At 41.8% G+C, this 16,759-nt stretch overlaps 1 protein-coding gene across 8 annotated transcripts in view; it reads left to right on the forward strand.

Moving 5' to 3' along the window:
• The window catches only part of PPP1R36 (protein phosphatase 1 regulatory subunit 36), a 36,306-nt gene extending 20,531 nt beyond the window's left edge, over positions 1 to 15,775 (forward strand). For 4 of the 8 annotated variants that reach the window (XM_069596791.1, XM_069596793.1, XM_069596792.1 and 1 more), the window contains 4 exons: positions 1,120 to 1,162; positions 1,490 to 1,668; positions 1,758 to 1,949; positions 2,490 to 2,740. In XM_069596791.1, coding sequence (XP_069452892.1) covers positions 1,120 to 1,162; positions 1,490 to 1,668; positions 1,758 to 1,949; positions 2,490 to 2,673 — 598 coding nt within the window. In that variant the 3' untranslated portion in view covers positions 2,674 to 2,740. Of the gene's footprint in view, positions 1 to 1,119; positions 1,163 to 1,489; positions 1,669 to 1,757; positions 1,950 to 2,489; positions 2,741 to 3,839; positions 5,598 to 14,422 lie in introns of those variants that run through there. The other 4 variants (XM_069596795.1, XM_069596797.1, XM_069596798.1 and 1 more) reach the window with 3 other exon arrangements.
• Positions 15,776 to 16,759: the final 984 nt, after the last annotated feature.

Genomic DNA, 16,759 nt, shown 5'->3' on the forward strand with positions numbered 1-16,759 from the left:
TCTAGGCTTTATACCCCTGCAGGAATGACTGAAAATATGATTTGGTTTAGAGCTAAGAGTCTCATTTAGCAGGAAGGAAAACGAAACCATGTAACAGACCATGGCAGCCTCTGAGTTTACCAGCAGCCTGGCTTCCCCTCTTTCCTTTGGATTCCACCCTCACAGGTGAATGTCAGGCCTCTTTGTTGACCAGCGTGGCAGCCACTTACTGCCTGTGGCTACTGAGTGCTTGGAATGTGGCTGACCCACATTAATACGTGCTGTAAGAGTGAGATATGCACTGTACAAAAAGTTTAAAAGTGAATAAAATAACTCACTGATAATTTAAAATATTGATTATATATTGAAATGATAATATTTGGGGGTAAAATAAGTATATGATTAAAATTAATATCACCTGTTTCTTTTTACTGTGGCTCCTAGAAGGTTTTAAGTCACATTTGTGGGTTGTATATTTCTGCTAGATTACACTCTTATCAACCTGTGTCTGTTTTGTTTCTGATTCTTTTTGCATCCAATAGCCATAACCGCTGTTTGAGAATTTTTTTCTTTATTTTAAACTCAGTCTGTAGTTCTTTATTTCCATTCCTGCTAATGCCTTGTGTTGTTACCTCTTCACCACCATTCCCGTCTCCTCACCTCCCTAACATACACTTTACCAGATATATTTGGAAGAATACGTTTCCTCGTTGGCTTGTTTATCCTGAATTTATACTGATTATGTATATCTTGAATTTCTATTAATTTATTTTAGCTTTTTTTATGAGTCCCACTTTATTTTTTTAATAAAGTGTAGTTAATTTACAATGTTGTGTTAATTTCTGCTGTACAAAGTGATTCAGTCACATAAACATCGTTTTTCATGTTCTTTTCCATTATGATTTATCACAGGATATATTGATTAACCAAACACCAGGGCTTTTGATCTGGGTAACCTAGGAAGTTGAAGCAAAAGACATTGGCACTCATTCACAGTGCCTTTTTGATAGCATTTATGTGAGTAAATAGTTATGAGACCATTGGTAATAATCTGCAAAGAGGCCTTTTGAAGATAAAGGATTGCCTAGATCACTGAAATATTGAACTTCCCTTTCAAAGTTGTAATTTGTTTTATTTCAGGGGAAAAATATCAGATACACAAAAAGACTGGAAATTCTTTGAGGTGAGTCACTTACCTTTGGGGACTCTGCTCTTTGACATGAAACATGAAGTATAGCAATAACCAATAGTTATTTTTCAGGCACATATATTTAGTAAATATCTTCTAGAAAGGATACTAATAAGCTGTGTGCCATTCCTTAAATCTTTGGTCTGATTTTCCTCCCGCAAAAATGAGGACGTGTATAAGTTCCCACAGCTCTGCAGGCATGTGGAGAGAGTGGCTCATCTTGGTTTGCATCTCCTTAGCAGTGTTCCATAGACAGGAGTTTCCCATGTCACTTTTCATGTCATAGCTGTGGACTGTGATTCTTGTCTGTGTCTGTTGTAGTCCTTTTATACATTCTGTACATACGTAGCCTGGATTGTCTTCCGACGTCAACACTTCACAGAGATTGAGGAAGAAATAGGAAGGCTCTTTCGTTCCAACATGTTCAACATTCCTCGAAGGAAGCGTGAGGATGAAGAGTCAGGAGGGGAAAAAAAGCGTATGACTTTCGTACAATTCAGGTATGACCTTTTGACTCTCCTAAATTCAAGGACGTTGCTAGGAAACAGGATCATGTGACCTGAATGTCATCCCTGCTTCTCCCTACCAGGAGAATGATGGCAAAACGCCCAGCGATTAAAAAAGCAATTAACATGCGCTCTCCAGTCATGTCCACTCTGCTGCCCTCTCTCAGAGAAAAAGCTCAGAATGTCTCTCAGAAAAAGTACCGCCAAATAGGTGCGAAATTCCCAGCCCAGATGCAAGAGCCCAGGGAAACTCTGGACTCTTTGCACATGCCAATGTAAGTGGCCCCAGGGGAGAGGAAGGAGAGACGGAGTGTTGTGTGTCACTTCCTAGTTGGGACCCAGGAGGGGCAGGGGCTCAGACACAGTGCTTCTGCCAGAAAGTTGAACAAAGATGGAAACACACTCTTCCTACCATCCCTGGCTCCTGTCCATCTGTTTTCTTTCCAGATCAGCTCTTGGTATACGCATGTAGGCTAGAAAAAAACTAGAAAGTTATACTAGACTTCAGACAGTTTTAATTTGGTGAAGTAAATAGCAGACTTTGTAAGACTGAGGTTTTCCCATTAGAAGAATAATCTTTGGGAAATGTATGCAATCTTGCTAGGTGTCAAGTTTTTGGACCCATATTTGAGACTACAGTGGTGATTCATAGAAATAGGGAAAGCTTAAAAAAAATAGGTGCATAAATCTGTGTGTGTGTGTGTGTGTGTGTGTGTGTTTATCAGTCTTAGCTTTATACACATACAAAGCACAACCATATGCCTTAGTCTTTGACCTCAGCAAAGATTCATCTATCCCAATAATTCTTTCTACAGAGTTGGCATCTTGGGGGAGCCTCGATGTCAGTTCAACCCCCATACCCTTATCCCCCTTGATCCAGAAGAAAGCATGAAGTCTGGAAAACCGTCTTCCCTGATAGAAAGAAATAACATGAGGATTCAGGATACACTGGACTTAGTCATGAGAACACTGTCCTCTCAAACAACATTCCCTAAATAATCTATACATTCCACTTCTGTAGTTAATTCCTATATTTGAAGTAAACTACTTTGACTTAATCACTTTATATAAGACTAGTATTTATTATTAAACTTTAAAGCTTATCCAAATTATTTTGCTAAAAGTTCAACAGTAGACTAAAGAATTCTAGGAAGCTTTTGAAAAGCTCATTTTCCTATATTTAATCATTTGCTTTGTTAATTATTTACTTCCTTGGCTTTACATGACTGTTTAGAGTAATGTATTAGGACATTTGACTTTTTATATTGCTCAATGAACAATGCAAAGAAGTAGAAGAAAACAATAAAATGGGAAAGACTAGAGATCTCTTTAAGAAAATTGGAGATATCAAAGGAACATTTCATGCAAGGATGGGCATGATAGAGGACAAGGATGGGCATGATAAAGGACGAAAATGATAAAGACTTAACAGAGGTAGAAGAGATTAAGAAGAGAGGGCAAGGATATACAGAACTGTACAAAAAAGGTATTGATGACCCAGATAACCATGATGGGGTGGTCACTTACCTAGAGCCAGACATCCTGGTGTATGAAGTCAAGTGGGCCTTAGGAAGCATTACTACCCATAAAGCTAGTGGAAGTGATGGAATTCCAGCTGAGCTATTTAGGATACTAAAAGATGATGCTGTTAAAGTGCTGCAATCAGTATGTCAGCAAATTTAGAAAACTCACCAGTGGCCGCAGGACTGGAAAATGTCGGTTTTCTTCCTAATTCTAAAGAAGGGCAGTGTTAAAAAATGTTCAAAAGTGAAAGTCACTTAGTCATGTCCGACTCTTTGTGACCCTGTGGACTATAGCCTGCCAGGCTCCCCGTCCCAGGAGTTCTCCAGGCAAGAATGCTGGAGTGACTTGCCATTCCCTTCTACAGGGGATCTTCCCAACCTGGGGACTGAACCTGGGTCTCCTGCATTGGAGGTAGATTCTTTACCATCTGAGACACCAAACCACCAGACAACTGGGCTCACATCCTATGCTAGTAAAGTGAAAGAAAGTGAAAGTCGCTCAGTCGTGTCCAACTCTTTGCCACCCCATGAACTGTACAGTATATGGAATTCTCCAGGCCAGAATACTGGAATGGGTAGCCTTTCCCTTCTCCAGGTAATCTTCCCAACCCAGGGATTGAACCCAGGTCTCCTGCATTGCAGGTGGATTCTTTACCAGCAGAGCCAACAAGGGAAGTCCAAGAATACTGGAGTGGGTAGCCTATCGCTTCTCCAGGGGATCTTCCCAATCCAGGAATTGAACTGGGGTCTCCTGCATTACTGGTGGGTTCTTTACCAACTGAGCTACCAGGGAAGCCCCATGCTGGTAAGGTTATGTTCAACATCCTTCAAGCTAGACTTCAGCAGTACTTGAATGGAGAACTTCCAAATGTACAAGCTGGGTTTAGAAAAGGCAAAGGAACCAGAGATCAAATAGCCAATATTCACTGAATCATAGAGAATTCCCCAAAAACGTTTACTTCTGTTCTGTTGACTGCATGAAAGCCTTTGTATGTATCACAACAGAGTGTGGAAGGTTCTTAAAGAGAAGGAATACCAGATCATTCTTACCTGGCTCCTGAGAAACCTGTATGTGGGTCAAGAAGCAACAGTTAGAACCTTACATGGAACAACTGACTGGTTCAAAATTAGGAAAGGAGTATGACAAGGCTATATATTATCACTCTGTTTATTTAACTTATATGCCAAGTACATCATGCAAAATGCTGGGCTGGATGAGTTACAAGCTGGAATCAAGATTGCTGTGAGAAATATCAACAACCTCAAATAAGCAGATGATACCACTCTAATGGCAGAAAGTGAGGGGAACTGAAGAGCCTTTTGATGAGGGTAAAAGAGGAGAGTGGAAAAGCTGACTTAAAACTCAACATTAAAAATATGAAGATCATGGCATCTGGTCCCATCACTTCATGGCATGTAGAGGGGAAAGAGTGGAAATAGTGACAGACTTTTTTCTTCTTGGGCTCCAAAATCACAGGCTGGTGACTGCAGCCCTGAAATTAGAAGACCCTTGCTTCTTAGAAAGAAGGCTATGACAAACCTGGATAGCATATTAAAAAACAAAAAAAAGAGCAAAGACATCACTTTGTCAACAAAGGTCCATATAGTCAAAGCTATGGTCTTTTTAGTAGTTATGTAAGGATGTAAGACTCTGATGCTGGGAGGAATTGGGGGCAGGAGGAAAAGGGGACGACAGAGGATGAGATGGCTGGATGGCATCACCGACTCGATGGACGTGAGTTTGAGTGAACTCTGGGAGTTGGCGATGGACAGGGAGGCCTGGCGTGCTGCGATTCATGGGGTCGCAAAGAGTTGGACATGACTGAGCAACTGAACTGAACTGAAGGATGTAAGAGTTCGATCGTAAAGAAGGCTGAGCACCTTAAAAGAATTGATGCTGTTGAACTGTGATGCTGGAGAAGGCTCTTGAGAGTCCTTTGGACAGAAAGGAGCTCAAACCAGTGAATCCTAAAGAAAATCAACCCCGAATATTCATTGGAAGGACTGATGCAGAAGCTCCAGTACTTTGACCACCTGATGCCAAGAGCCGATTCACTGGAAAAGTCCCTGATTCTGGGAAAGATTGAAGATAAAAGTAGAAGAGGGAGGCAGAGGATGAGATGCTTGGATACCATCACTGATGCAGTGGACATGAACTTGAGTGAACTCTGGGAGATGGTGAGGGACAGGCAGGCCTGATGTGCTGCAGTCACAAAGAGTAAGACACAATTTAGGAAATGAACAACAATTAGGACGTTTAGCCAGTGTTCTAGTGGACTAGTGAAGAAACATTCTGTTTCTTCATTTTTGAGTTCCTTTTTGTTTTATGAGAGAGAGTAATTGGTACATCTGAAAACGATATATCATAAAAAGGCAAAATAAAATATTTTTAACATTAAATCTCTTTCTATGGCTATATTATTATTGGCATTGGGATATAAAGTACATCTGACTCATTTAAAGGCCTTTTAGCATGTACATTTCATTCATTTTTTTCATTTGTTTATTTAACAAAACTTATGTTTCAAGCCCCTGCTCCATCCACAGCCTTGTGCTGGCTTATGTAAGGAAAAAAGATCATCGAGACAGAGACCATATCCTCTGGTCTGGGTAGTAAAGAGAGGATTAGTAAAACACATGCCTGCTAGTGATACAACATTGAATGAGTTAGAGACCTTTAAAGAGATAAATCCAGGTGCCCTTTGAGGACAGATCAGTAGAGCCCTCACTTCCAGGGGAATTGGGCTTCCCTCATAGCTTAGTTGGTAAAGAATCCACCTGCAATGCAGGAGACCTGGTTTTGGTCCCTGGGTTGGGAAGATCCCCGGAGATGGGAAAGGCTACCCACTCTGGTATTCTGGCCTGGAGAATTCCATGGACTGTATAGTCCATGGGGTGGCAAAGAGTGGGACACAACTGAGTGACTTTCACTGTCAGTTTTCACTTTTCCAGAGGAATCAGGAGCGTTCAGATTTTGAAATTGGTGTTGCGGGGACGGGGTGGCACTAAACAGGAGCCTCCTGTCAGAAAAAAAGACAGTGTGCAAAGGCACAGAGATGAAAAGGTATGTCCTGTGACCAAGGATGGCAAGAGTCATGGGTGTACAGGGGAGGGTGTGTGAGGCGGAGAGGAGGAAGAGCGGACTGCAAAGGGGAGCCGAGCCCTGCGTGCCTTTGCAGGGAGCCAATTGGAGGAAGCTGTGTTTTGACTGCTGATTGTATACAGTATTATCCTTTAAAAAGTCCTATAGGAGTTTCACCAACTAAAACAACTGGTGAATTTACCTTCCTGTGGCCACAGGTTTATCCTCAAATTTCAAAAGTCCTCCTTTTTGCATTTAGCTAAAGGTTCCCCAGGTTTAATATCAAGAGCAGAGGAACAGCAGCTCCAGCCTGTTGATCATGTGGGGCATCTTCTGTGCAACACACAGCCTGGCTTCACTGTCATCCCTTATGTTCCAGATCAGCTCCAGTTACTCCTGTTAAAATTGCAACGTTTTTCTCAAATAAGGATCCTGGGGCAGGGGAAAGGTGGGGAGAAAAGAAAAAAATCCTGAACTAACCCCTGTGGAATTTTTTATTTACACAGAGAATTTGGTTATAATGCACTGTGTCATAACAAATTTTTACCTGGAACATGTTGACATGGTTTTATTTTTGTGGTGTTTTTTTTTTTTTAAAGTAAATCCTGGGAATTTTGAGACTTTTATAACTGTCTTACTAAGGCACTGGGCTTTTTTTTTTTTCCTCCTGCCTTCTTTCTGACCTGTGAGGCTTTATTGTCCTTCATTTATTAATTCCTTCCATTGTTTATTCATTTTTTTCATTCACTCTGTGCTAGGTACCATGTTTGGTGCTGGGAATTCAGTATAGAAATGATACAGCCAGTTCTGACTTGGAATTGACAGTCTTGGGGAAGAAAGACAGGGATCGAATATTCAGATAACTGATTGCAGTGGTGGGGAATGCAAAAGAGAGGTCATCTGGTTCCAGCACGACTCAAGTGGTTGTTGGCAGGACTGAGTTCCTGGCATGCTGTTGGCCCGAGGCCTTCCTTGGTCCTTTTCCACGAAAGTCCCTCCAAAAGAAGCTTACAGCATGCCAGCTGACTTTATCATTGTGAGCAAGTGAGAGAATATGTGCAAGCAAAAGAGTGAAGTTGGGTCCCCGCTTTACACTGTATGTAAAATTTAACTCAAGTAAACCGTAAGCCTAAATATAAGGGCTAATATTAGAGAACTCTTAAAAGATAGGAGTAATTTTCCTGATCTTGGGCTAGGTAATGGCTTCTTAAATATGAATAATATCAAAAGCATAAGCAGCCAGAGGAAAATTGATCAATTGGACGTCATCAAAATTAATAACTTTTGTGCTTCAAAGAACATTAAGAAAATTAGGGGGATTTCCCTGTTGGTCTGGTGGCTAAGACTCAGCACTCTCAGTGCAAAGGACCTGGGTTCAATCCCTGCTTGGGAAACTAGATCCCACACACTCCTACTAAGGCCCAGTGAAGCCAAATAAAAATAATAAAATAGAAAATTAGGGTAATGATTGTACCACAATTTCTGAATATACTAAGAAAATGGAATTACACATTTTAAGGATGAATTCATGGCATGTGAATTATACTTTTAAAAAGCTGTTAGTAATATATAATTCAATATATACATTGTTTGTTTTATCAATAAAGCTGTTATAGAGAAAAATGTGAAAACACAATCCACAGAATGGGAGGAGATATTTGCAACTCCTATATATGTAAGGGTCTAGTATTAAGAATACATAATAAACTCTAATAATTTGACAATAAAAAGTAATTCAATTTAAAAATTGGCAAAAAGTTTGAATAGAGATTACTCCAGAGAAGATGTACAAGTGGCTACTAAGCACATGAGAAAGCACTCAACATTTTTAGTTGTTAAACTGACAGTGAAATCTTACTTGACACCCACTAGGATAGCTATGAGCAAAAAGCTAGAGAAAAACAAGTGTTGATAAGGATGTGGAGAAATCATAATCTTTACAGCATTCCTGATGGGAATGTAAAGTGTTGCAACCACTTAAGAAAACTGTCAGTTCGTCAAAAAGTTAAGCATATACCATGTGACCTAGCATTCCACTCTTAGGTATATACCCAAGAGAATTGAAAACATATGTTTACATCAAAACTGGCCCACAGATATTCAAAGAAGCATCATTCACAATGGACAAAGAAGTGGAACAAACCAAATGATCAACAACTAGTGAATGAATAAACAAAATATGTATATCCATGCAGACCCCATAGACGGCAGCCCACCAGGCTCCCCCATCCCTCGGATTCTCCAGGGAAGAACACTGGAGTGGGTTGCCATTTCCTTCTCCAATGCATGAAAGTGAAAAGTGACAGGGAAATCGCTCAGTCGTGTCCGACTCTTCACAACCCCATGGACCACAGCCTACCAGGCTCCTCTGTCCGTGGGATTTTCCAGGCAAGAGTACTGGAGTGGGGTGCCATTGCCTTCTCTGAATGAAATATTATATAGTCATAAAAAGGAAAGCTACAAAGTGAATGAAGCTTGAAAACATCACACCAAGTGAAAGAAGCCAGACAGAAAAGGCAACATATTCTGTGATTATAAAGGTATAAAATGTCCAGAATAGGGAAATCCATAAAGACAAGGTAGATTAGTGGTTGCCAGACACTAAGGAGAGGAGGGAATGGGGAGTGACTGCTAGCAGGGTTTCTTTTGGGGTGATTGTAAATGTCTTGGAATTAGATAATGCTAATTTTACACAACTTTGTCAATAGACCATCCCTGATAAAAGAGTTAATTTTATGGTATGTGAATTATATCCTAATTAAAAGAAGGAAAGTCTGAGAAATTGCTACGTGGTGACTAAATCTAATCTAGTATCCTGGATAGGATCCTGAAACAAACATCAAAAAAGGATATTATGCAGAAACTAAGGAAATCCTAATGAAATATGGATTATAGTTCATTATAATGTAGCCGTATTGGTTCGTTAATGTACCATGGACTTTTCTGGTGGCTTAGTGGTAAAGAATCCACCTGCCAATGCAGGAGACGTGGGTTCCATCCCTGGGTCAGGAAGATCACCTGGAGAAGGAAATGGCCATCCAACCCAGTATTCTTGCCTGGGAAATCCCATGGACAGAGGAGTCTGGTGCTCTACAGTCCATGGGGTTGCAAAATAGTTGGACACAACTTAGCGACCAAGCAACAGTAATAACGAATGTACCATACTAATATAAGATGTTAATAATCAGAAACTGGATGTAGGGATACAGGAATTCTCTATATATCTTTGCTACTTTCCTTTAAAACTCTTCTAAAATTTAAAAACTGTTTTAAAAAATCGTTCAGCAGATACTTATGTCAAACCTGACGTGGGCATAGAGCTGGACCACGTATGGTCTTTATTCAGGTTGCTTTCTGGACAAAAGTGGAAGGATAAGATAAGCACATGTATAGAATGGAGTCGAGAAGTCAGAAGTCAAAAAACACAATGCAATAGGTCTTAAAGGAGAGAGCCTTTAATTCAGGTCAGGAGATTGGGAGATGAGCATAGAGCATTGGTCTTGGAGCACATCTTCCAAACGCCTGGAAGATGAGAGGGGTCTGGATAGGCAGAGATGGGGTGGGAGTATCAAGGGGTATTTCCTGGGATTCTCACAGTGTTCAGACCCGAAAACCAGGTGGCAATGGGGCCTTGTGCAGTTAAGCTGGGCTGTGGGCTTGGTTAGGGAAGCAGTGAAGACTTCTTCATGTAGGAAAGATCATGTTATTTCTTAACCTTTTCCAAGGACTCCGAAATGTTTTCTATTCAGTCTTTGTTCTCAGGCTGACCCCTGCAGGCTCCTGTAACATTTGAACCATCACCGTCTTCTAGGATTCAGCCTGGCCAACCATGTCAGCATTTCCATTCTTACCTCTGTTTTGTGCTTCAGTTCCATCATAGATACAAATCACCCTACTTAGAACTTCGCATATGGCATTCTGGTCTCTAGCTAATTTTTTTTTTTTTTTTGCTGCTGCACTGCAAGGCTTACAGGATCTCAGTTCCCTGACCAGGGATTGAACCTGGGCCCAGAATCCTAATCACTAGGCCACCTGGGTGTGCGTGCTAAGTTGCTCAGTCGTGTCCGACTCTTGCAACCCCATGGATTGTAGCCTGCCAGGCTCCTCTGTCCATAGTTTCTCCAGGCAAGAATACTGGAGTGGGTTGCTGTGCCCTCCTCCAGGGAATCTTCCTGACCCAGAGATCAAACCCATGTCTCTTATATCTCCTGCATTGGCAGACGAGTTCTTTATCACTAATGCCAACAGAGAACTCTAGCTGATTTTTTTACCAAGAAAGAAAAATAAATTTGCCTCTTTCAGGACCATTGCCCTTCGGCTCTCCTCCCTCTGAGCAAGTTTCAGGTTGCAGAAAGCAAGCGGTTTCAGGGTGAAGTATGCCCATGTTTTTGAAGGGTGTCTCCAGAGCAGTCTGTGTCTGGCAGCGGGTTTGCTGTTCTCTGCCTAGAGTTTCTGTCTGTGGGGCAGTGCCTGAGGCAGTCTAGGTGGGTGAGCCATGCCAAGTGGCTTGATGTCCTGTACCACTTGCTTTGTACCTTGACCCCTCTCATCCTCTTTGTACAGAATGGTTTGATCTCATTTCCTTTACTTCTCCTGTCTCTAACACAGAGGCCTGAGCAGAGCAATAGGAGAATGCCCTGGGGCCCAAGAGCTCAGGTCACATTGAAACCTGGCACAAAGATGGCCACCCACACCTAGGACCTTTGCAGGGAACACCTGTCCCACCCCAGCTGGCCAGTGTCAGAACACTGGAGCTATTTAGAGTCAAAGTCTATTTGTAGTTGCCCCATATCAACCTGTACTTTTCTAGGAATGGTTTTTAATGCTACCACCTGCCTAATTTACATAATTAATCCTTGTTCAGGACAAAAAAAAAGAACCTTAGAAAACACAAAGAAAAAAAATGCCCATAATCTCATCACTCAGGATAACTCATCATTAATGTTTAGGTAAACCTCCTTTCAATCATTTGTGTGCATATATGTACAAACAAAAATGAGGTCATGCTGTGTACCCTTGTCTGCAACCTCCCTCCTACACAAAGTGATACATCTGAAACATTCTCCTGTGTCAGCCAGTACCCATCTAAAACATTTTAATTATTTACTTTTAAAATATTCTATTGTTTTGGTTGCGCTGGGTCTTAGTTGCAGCATGTGGAACCTAGTTCCCTGACCAGGAATTGAGCCACCAGGGAAGTCCCCTTAAAACATGATTTTAATTACCCTGTGGTATTCTGTGGTAGGGCTTCCCTGGTGGCTCAGTGGTAAAGAATCTGCATGCCAATGCAGAAGATGTGGGTTCGATCCTTGGGCTAGGAAGATTCCTTGGAGAAGGCAATAGCAACCCACTCCAGTATTCTTGCCTGGAAAATCTCATGGACAGAGGAGCCTGGTCGGCTACAGTCCATGGGGTGGAAAAAGAGTTGGACACAACTTCGTGGCTAAACAAAAATGATCTATGGTATGAATAGGTCACTGTGTCCTTGCCCCTCCCCTACTTTCTTGTACACATACTGGTTTTTTCCTTAGGACAAAGGCCAGCGAATGACATTGCTGCCTCAAATATCACACACCTTCTCTAGACCTTATGATTGCCAAATTTCCTCCCCAAGGCCATCCCTAAAGCATGCTACTTCCGTCTGCGTATGAAAATACTCACCCCTCACCTGGGCATTACCACTCCTTTGAATCCTTTCCAATGCTATGGTAGTGAAAAATGCAATCATATGTTTGTTCTAATTTACATTTTTCATTACTTCTTGGAAGGAAAGTTATGACCAACCTAGATAGCATATTAAAAAGCAGAGACATTACTTTGCCAACAAAGGTCTGTCTAGTCAGGGCTATGGTTTTTCCAGTGGTCATGCATGGATGTGAGATTTGGACTATAAAGAAAGCTGAGTGCAGAAGAATTGATGCTTTTGAAGTGTGGTGTTGGAGAAGACTTCTGGGAGTCCCCTGGACTGCAAGGAGATCCAACCAGTCCATCCTAAAGGAGATCAGTCCTGGGTGTTCATTGGAAGGACTGTTGCTGAAGCTGAAACTCCAATACTTTGGCCACCTCATGTGAAGAGTTGACTCATTTGAAAAGACCCTGATGCTGGGAGGGATTGGGGGCAAGAGGAGAAGGGAATGACAGAGGATGAGATGGCTGGATGGCATCACCAACTTGATGGACATGAGTTTAGGTGAACTCCAGGAGTTGGTGATGGACAGGGAAGCCTGGCGTGCTGCGATTCATGGGGTTGCAAATAGTCAGACATGACTGAGCGACTGAACTGAACTGAACTGAACTGAACTGAAGGATGAATAGTTCTTCATAATGGTCATTTGTGCATCCCCTTTTCTGATTTATCACAGAAATAATTTGATGTATGAATTTCTTGGAGTAAATGCATTGCCCAACCCAAGGAATTATGTTCTAGTATCAGATAATAAAAATAACAGTATCTTATCATAAATTCTAGGTCAAGGTGAATGGTCTCTAGGTGTTTGTTCTTAGTTGATAAAATCTATTTGTCCATCTTCTGACTCAGAATCTCAGAATGCTTTGCAGTTCCCAGTTAAACCTGTTGAAACACTTTTTTAGGTACTTATGATAGGAGCTCCATCTGCCTCAGTAACTTCTGACCCACCAGCCTGGTACACTGCTGTGCTGTGTGGGCTCAGTTGTGCTCAACTCTGACCCCATGCTCCTCTGTCCGTGGGATTTCCCAGGCAAGAATACTGGAGCAAGTTCCCATTTCCTTCTACAGGGAATCTATCGCACCCAAGATGGAACCCACATCTCCTGTGTTGGCAGGCAGATTCTTTACCACTGAGTCTCCTGGGAAGCTCCCCAGGCTGGTAGTGATAGGAGAAAAACAATATGAACACAAGAACCTGATCATTAACCTATTAATATCCTTTGCTTATTTTTCTATTAATGGACTCTGTTTTTCTTTTATTGATCTGTCATTCTTTGAAGAAATTGCAAAAGTTCCTGTGAGGAAAACAGTTCACAAAAAGCTGTTGAGTTCAGTTCAGTCACTCAGTCATGTCTAACTCTTTGCAACCCCATGAACCGCAGTACGCCAGGCCTCCCTGTCCATCACCAACTCCCAGAGTCCAGTCAAACCCATGTTCATTGTGTCAGTAATGCCATCCAATCATCTCATCTTCTGTCGTCCCCTTCTCCTCCTGCCCCCAATCCCTCCCAGCATCAGGGTCTTTTCAAATGAGTCAGCTCTCCAAATCAGGCAGCCAAAGTATTGGAGTTTCAGCTTCTACATCAGTCCCTCCAATGAATACCCAGGACTGATCTCCTTTAGAATGGACTGGTTGGACCTCCTTGCAGTCCCAGGGACTCTCAAGAGTCTTCTCCAATACCACACTTCAAAAGCATCAATTCTTCTGAGCTTAGCTTTCTTTGTAGTCCAACTCTCACATCCATACATGACCATAGGAAAAACCATAGCCTTGACTAGACACACTTTAGTTGGCAAAGTAATGTCTCTGCTTTTTAATATGCTATCTAGGTTGGTCGTAACTTTCCTTCCAAGGAGTAAGTGTCTTTTAATATCATGGCTACAATCACCATCCACAGTGATTTTGGAGCCCAGAAAAATAAAGTCAGCCACTGTTTCCACTGTTTCCCCATCTATTTACCATGAAGTGATGGGACCAGATGCCATGATCTTAGTTTTCTGAATGTTGAGCTTTAAGCCAACTTTTTCAGTCTCCTCTTTCACTTTCATCAAGAGGCTCTTTAGTTCTTCTTCACTTTCTGCCATAAGGGTGGTGTCATCTGCATATCTGAGGTTATTGATATTTCTCCAAGCAATCTTGATTCCAGCTTGTGCTTCATCCAGCCCAGTGTTTCTCATGATGTACTCTGCATATAAGTTAAATAAGCAGGGTGACAATATACAGCCTTGACGTACTCCTTTTCCTATTTGGAACCAGTCTGTTGTTCCATGTCCAGTTCTAACTGTTGTTTCCTGACCTGCATTACAGGTTTCTCAAGAGGCAGGTTAGGTGGTCTGGTATTCCCATCTCTTGAAGAATTTTCCACAGTTTATTGTGATCCACACAGTCAAAGTCTTTGGCATAGTCAGTAAAGCAGAAATAGATGTTTTTCTGAAACTCTCTTGCCTTTTCAGTGATCCAGCGGATGTTGGCAATTTGATCTCTTGTTCCTCTGCCTTGTCGAAAACCAGCTTGAACATCTGGAAGTTCATGGTTCACATATTGCTGAAGCCTTGTTTGGAGAATTTTGAGCATTACTTTACTAGCATGTGAGATGAGTGCAATTGTGTGGTAGTTTGAGCATTCTTTGGCATTACCTTTCTTTGGAATTGGAAAGAAAACTGACATTTTCCAGTCCTGTGGCCACTGCTGAGTTTTCCAAATTTGCTGACATATTGAGGGCAGCACTTTCACAGCATCATCTTTTAGAATTTGAAAGACCTCAACTGGAATTCCATCACCTCCACTAGCTTTGTTCGTATATGATGCTTCCTGAGGCCCACCTGACTTCACATTCCAGGATGTTCAGCTCTAGGTGAGTGGGAGTGATCACACATTCATGTTTATCTGGGTCATGAAGATCTTTTTTGTACAGTTCTTCTGTGTATCCTTGCCACCTCTTCTTAATATCTTCTGCTTCTGTTAGGTCCATACCATTTCTGTCAGATAGTAAAATCCCATGTGTGTAAAAACCACATATCATTATATATGTTGAAAGTCTGGAAGAAAAGAATTAAATTACTAATAGCGATTCTCTCTGAGAAGTAGGTTTATGTGTGACTTTTCTTGAAACATGTTTTTTTTCTGTTTTTTTTAACAATAGATTTTTTTTCCCAAAAGTGTCCCTGATTTCTTACAGAGTGATGACATCTACCTCATCCAGCAGAGTACAGTGCAGAGTGCTCTGGAGTGTCTAGAGCATAAGTTATGAATAGGTAATCAGTCACAAAAGGAGAAAGACAAATGATCAGTGTGACAGGGTATTCATTCTCACTACTGATTGGAAGTATAAATTAGAACATATGATTCCATTTTCACTTCTAGAATTGACAAAGAGTCCAAGAAGTGATAATGTTTAATCTTGGCAAGTGGATGGGGAAGTAGGCATTCTCATACACTGATGGGAGAGTATACTCCGGTATGAGCCTTCGGAAGGCAATTTGGCAGTAACAGATTACCTTTTGAGTATATTTGTGTATTTTGTGTATACATTTAGGGCTGGTTCAGGTATCTGACTCCTTCATGTCAACTTGTGATGGTGTTGTCCATCACTGATTTAAAACTTATTTAAGTGTGGATACTTCCCTGGTGGTCCAGTGGTGTAGATTTCACCTTCCAATGAAGGAGGTGAGGGTTCGATCCCTGGTTGGGAGCTAAGATCCCACATGCTTCTTGACCAAAAAATCAAAACATGAATGAGAAGCAATATTGTACCAAATTCAATAAGGACTTTAAAAAAAGTCACTTCCAAACAAAAAAAAATAAAAGCTTATTGAAGGGTGAAACTGTCTTTCCATGCAACTCTGTGACCAGAGAAACACTTCAGAAGTGCTTTTGAGGATGCTTATGATAGTGATAAAATAAAGAACTTTTCTTGAATTTACAGACAGTCATCAGTCATTTACTGATAATCTACTCAGGGCTCAGGGCCTTGCAAGGTTTATCAGGGACTCAAGTATAGCGTAAACTTCTTGTCCTCAGGGCTGACCTACAGAGTCAGGACGAAGCTTAATAACAACAGCAGGGAACACGCAGGTAGGGTGAAATTGTGACCTGGAGACTACAGGCTCAGCAATGAGTCAGCTCAGAATCATCTGTGCAGAAACAATGAGGATCCTGGAGAGGAGTGGAAACTTCTCGTGTCCACTGGTCTCTCCACCTCCTCCTGAACCAACGCTCTTATGAACACTCTTATCAAGCAGCGTGGCTACTGCATTTGAATTTGCCTCTTTTCCAATACTTGGACCACCTGATGTGAAGAATTGAGTCCTTAGAAAAGACCCTGATGCTGGGAAAGATTGAAGGCAGGAGGAGAAGGGGACAACAGAAGATAAGATGGTTGGATGGCATCACGGACTCAATGGACGAGAGTTTGAGCAAGCTTTGGGAGTTGGTGATGGACAGGGAAGCCTACAGTCCATGTGGTCGCAGAGAGTTGGACACAACTGAGCGACTGAACTGAACTGACCTTTTCCCTGGCAGGCATTGCTTTCTTTCACAGTGTACCTCATGCATGCATGCTCAGTTGTGTCTGACTCTTTGTGGCCCTATGGACTGTAGCTTGTCAGGCTCCTCCGATTCTCCAGGCAGGAATACTGGAGTGGGTTGCCATTTCCTCCTCCAGGGGATCTTCCCGACCCAGGGGTCAAACCCACGTCTCTTGCATCTGCAGGTGGACAGTTTACCACTAGCACCATCTGGGAAGCCAGGTGTAACTCAGGGCAACCCAAATGGTTGATTGAGGGAAAAAC

The sequence above is a fragment of the Ovis canadensis genome, chromosome 7, assembly GCF_042477335.2.
Source record: "Ovis canadensis isolate MfBH-ARS-UI-01 breed Bighorn chromosome 7, ARS-UI_OviCan_v2, whole genome shotgun sequence".
In the NCBI taxonomy this organism is placed as follows: Eukaryota; Metazoa; Chordata; class Mammalia; order Artiodactyla; family Bovidae; genus Ovis; species Ovis canadensis.